Below are 2143 nucleotides of genomic sequence, written 5' to 3' on the forward strand. Positions count from 1 at the left end.
GGGCTACCTGGCTGATCCTGGACCAGCTGGGGAGGTGTCGGTGCTACCTGGCTGACTCTGGACTGGTCATGGAAGTTTGGACTACATGACTGTCAGTGGACCAGTAAGGGAAGTCTTGAGACTACCTGGCTGATTCTAGACCAGTGTGGGGGTTACCTAGGTGACCAGTTACCTACCTAGACCACGTCAGACCAGTTAGGAAGATGGGGAGACTACTTGGCGGAGGGCTACATGACTGAGTCTGGATCAGTTTGGAGGTCGTGTGGTTGCCTGGTTGATGAGGCCACTTGGATGAAGCTGGACCAGTTGGGTCGTGGAGACTAACTGAGTCTGGACCGGATATGGGGGTGTTGGAGGTACCTGGCTGATTCTGGACCAATCAGAAACTTGTCTGGCCTACCTGGCTGATGCTGGGCAGTTTGGTGAGCAGCATCTGGAAGACGGGCGGGGGCAGAGTCTGCTGCAGGACCTGCAGCAGCTGCTGAGGCTGACCGCACACCGCGATGGCGTTGGTCAGGTGGTCCACGCCTTTCTCATAGTCTCCTGTGGAGGGAAGCAGCAACGCGTCGTTACTGACTGAGAACTGTCACAGCTGCCGGCACCGACAGCCACACCTCAGTGAAAACAAGCTGTCGGCGTGTGGGGGTGTTACCTTGAGCCAGAAGCTCCTCCCCCAGCTGGATCTCCTCCAGGAAGAACTTCTGCACCGCCTCAGCGTCCTTCAGGTCTGGAAGCTGCAGGACAATCAACAAGTCTTCCTTCATAAGAGTCGGTCCAGAGTGAATCTCTGACAGCAGGATTAGGTCCTGAGCCCGGCAGGTCTCTTATCTCAGACTAACTCTGGTGTGTCCTGGTTTCCCTCAGTTCTGCCTCTCAGGCTGCACACAAGCTAAACCTCAACACAAGCCTGACAGGAAGTGCTGCCGTCAGACGACACCCAGGGCAGAATAACACACAGCTAACAAAGGAAGAAAACACTGGAGGTGTCTGTAAAATCGAAATATACCGTGACTGTGAAAACTAATGCTGAGGACCTGCCTTCAAAATAAAAACCTGAAAATAAAGATTAGTGCTTCCACTAGAAATACTGTTACACATTCAAACCAAACTTTAATTGATACTTAATTAATGAAACATGATGAACAGGAGATTTAAGAGAAATACTAAATTAAACTGTCAATAACAATAATATTGTAAATAAGCTTCTACCTCAAAGAGACTGTATGGGATATATTATTATATATATTATATTTACAACTGAAATCAGTGTTTACAGCACACTGACTTGTTCTGCTCACCTTTGCCAGACCTGCTCTCTCTTTGGCCACTTTCTGCTTCTTCCTCCCTGTGACACACAAAACAGACGTGAGAGTCCAACCAGCAACAGTTTGACTTCATTTAAAAACCAACCAGTCCAAGAAATAGTTCCAGCACACAACAGACCGGGTGTGTTGTGTTTACATCAGCACAGACACTGTAAACACACCTGTCACCTGTGATTTGAAAACTCCAGAGTCGTGTGGACGGAGCTCGAGTCAGTTGCTCAGACCAGAGAATTTAAGATCAGCTGATCATTCCTGATGAGAATTATTCACCTACGGATCCAATTAAGTCCTAATGAGTCAATTAAGGTTTAATGAGTTACTGAAGTTCTGGGACTTCAAAGGTAGAAGCACTTCTGTTCATGTTCTGGTTCCTGTTTAATTCGTTAGTAATTCGTAAGTTCATTAAATAAAAAAGTGCATTAACATTTGTAGAATTTGAACGTCTCATTTAATAAACATTAATTTTTGCCAAAATTCCTTCATACAACAGTAAATACTGCAAACACCTGGTCGCCACGGTGACTGTCTTTATACAGCGGTAGTTCTGTGTTGAGATATCAGTTATTGATCATCTTGATAACCGATAATCAGGTGAGATAAGTGGCAGGTTGGTTCTGTGCCCGGTGTTAAAGGGCTGTTACTGTCTCTGCAGCGTCGCTGTTCCCTGAATAAAACCATAATCTCCTTTAGGCCGGAGCCCAGGATCAGGACGGGGACGCCGAACGCGTCGTTGTGTAACGGCTTCAGATCGAAGCTCGGCCTCAGGAAAAGCGTCTCTGGTCGAGTGAATGAGTCTCTGTACGAACAGACCGGAGTCA

General features: G+C 47.2%; 1 protein-coding gene across 1 annotated transcript; it reads right to left on the reverse strand.

Moving 5' to 3' along the window:
• Positions 1-13: 13 nt before the first annotated feature.
• On the reverse strand, positions 14-1392 carry LOC111651189 (mitochondrial import receptor subunit TOM20 homolog; the record flags this gene model as incomplete). Its single annotated transcript, XM_023401145.2, has 3 exons — positions 14-543; positions 653-734; positions 1299-1392. Coding segments are annotated over 3 exons (340 nt in total), but the record flags the coding sequence as incomplete, so codon positions are not given.
• Positions 1393-2143: the final 751 nt, after the last annotated feature.

This window comes from Seriola lalandi, unplaced genomic scaffold, assembly GCF_002814215.2.
Source record: "Seriola lalandi dorsalis isolate HSWRI2012SDOR001 ecotype SW California unplaced genomic scaffold, Sedor1 jcf7180002053487, whole genome shotgun sequence".
NCBI lineage: Eukaryota > Metazoa > Chordata > Actinopteri > Carangiformes > Carangidae > Seriola > Seriola lalandi.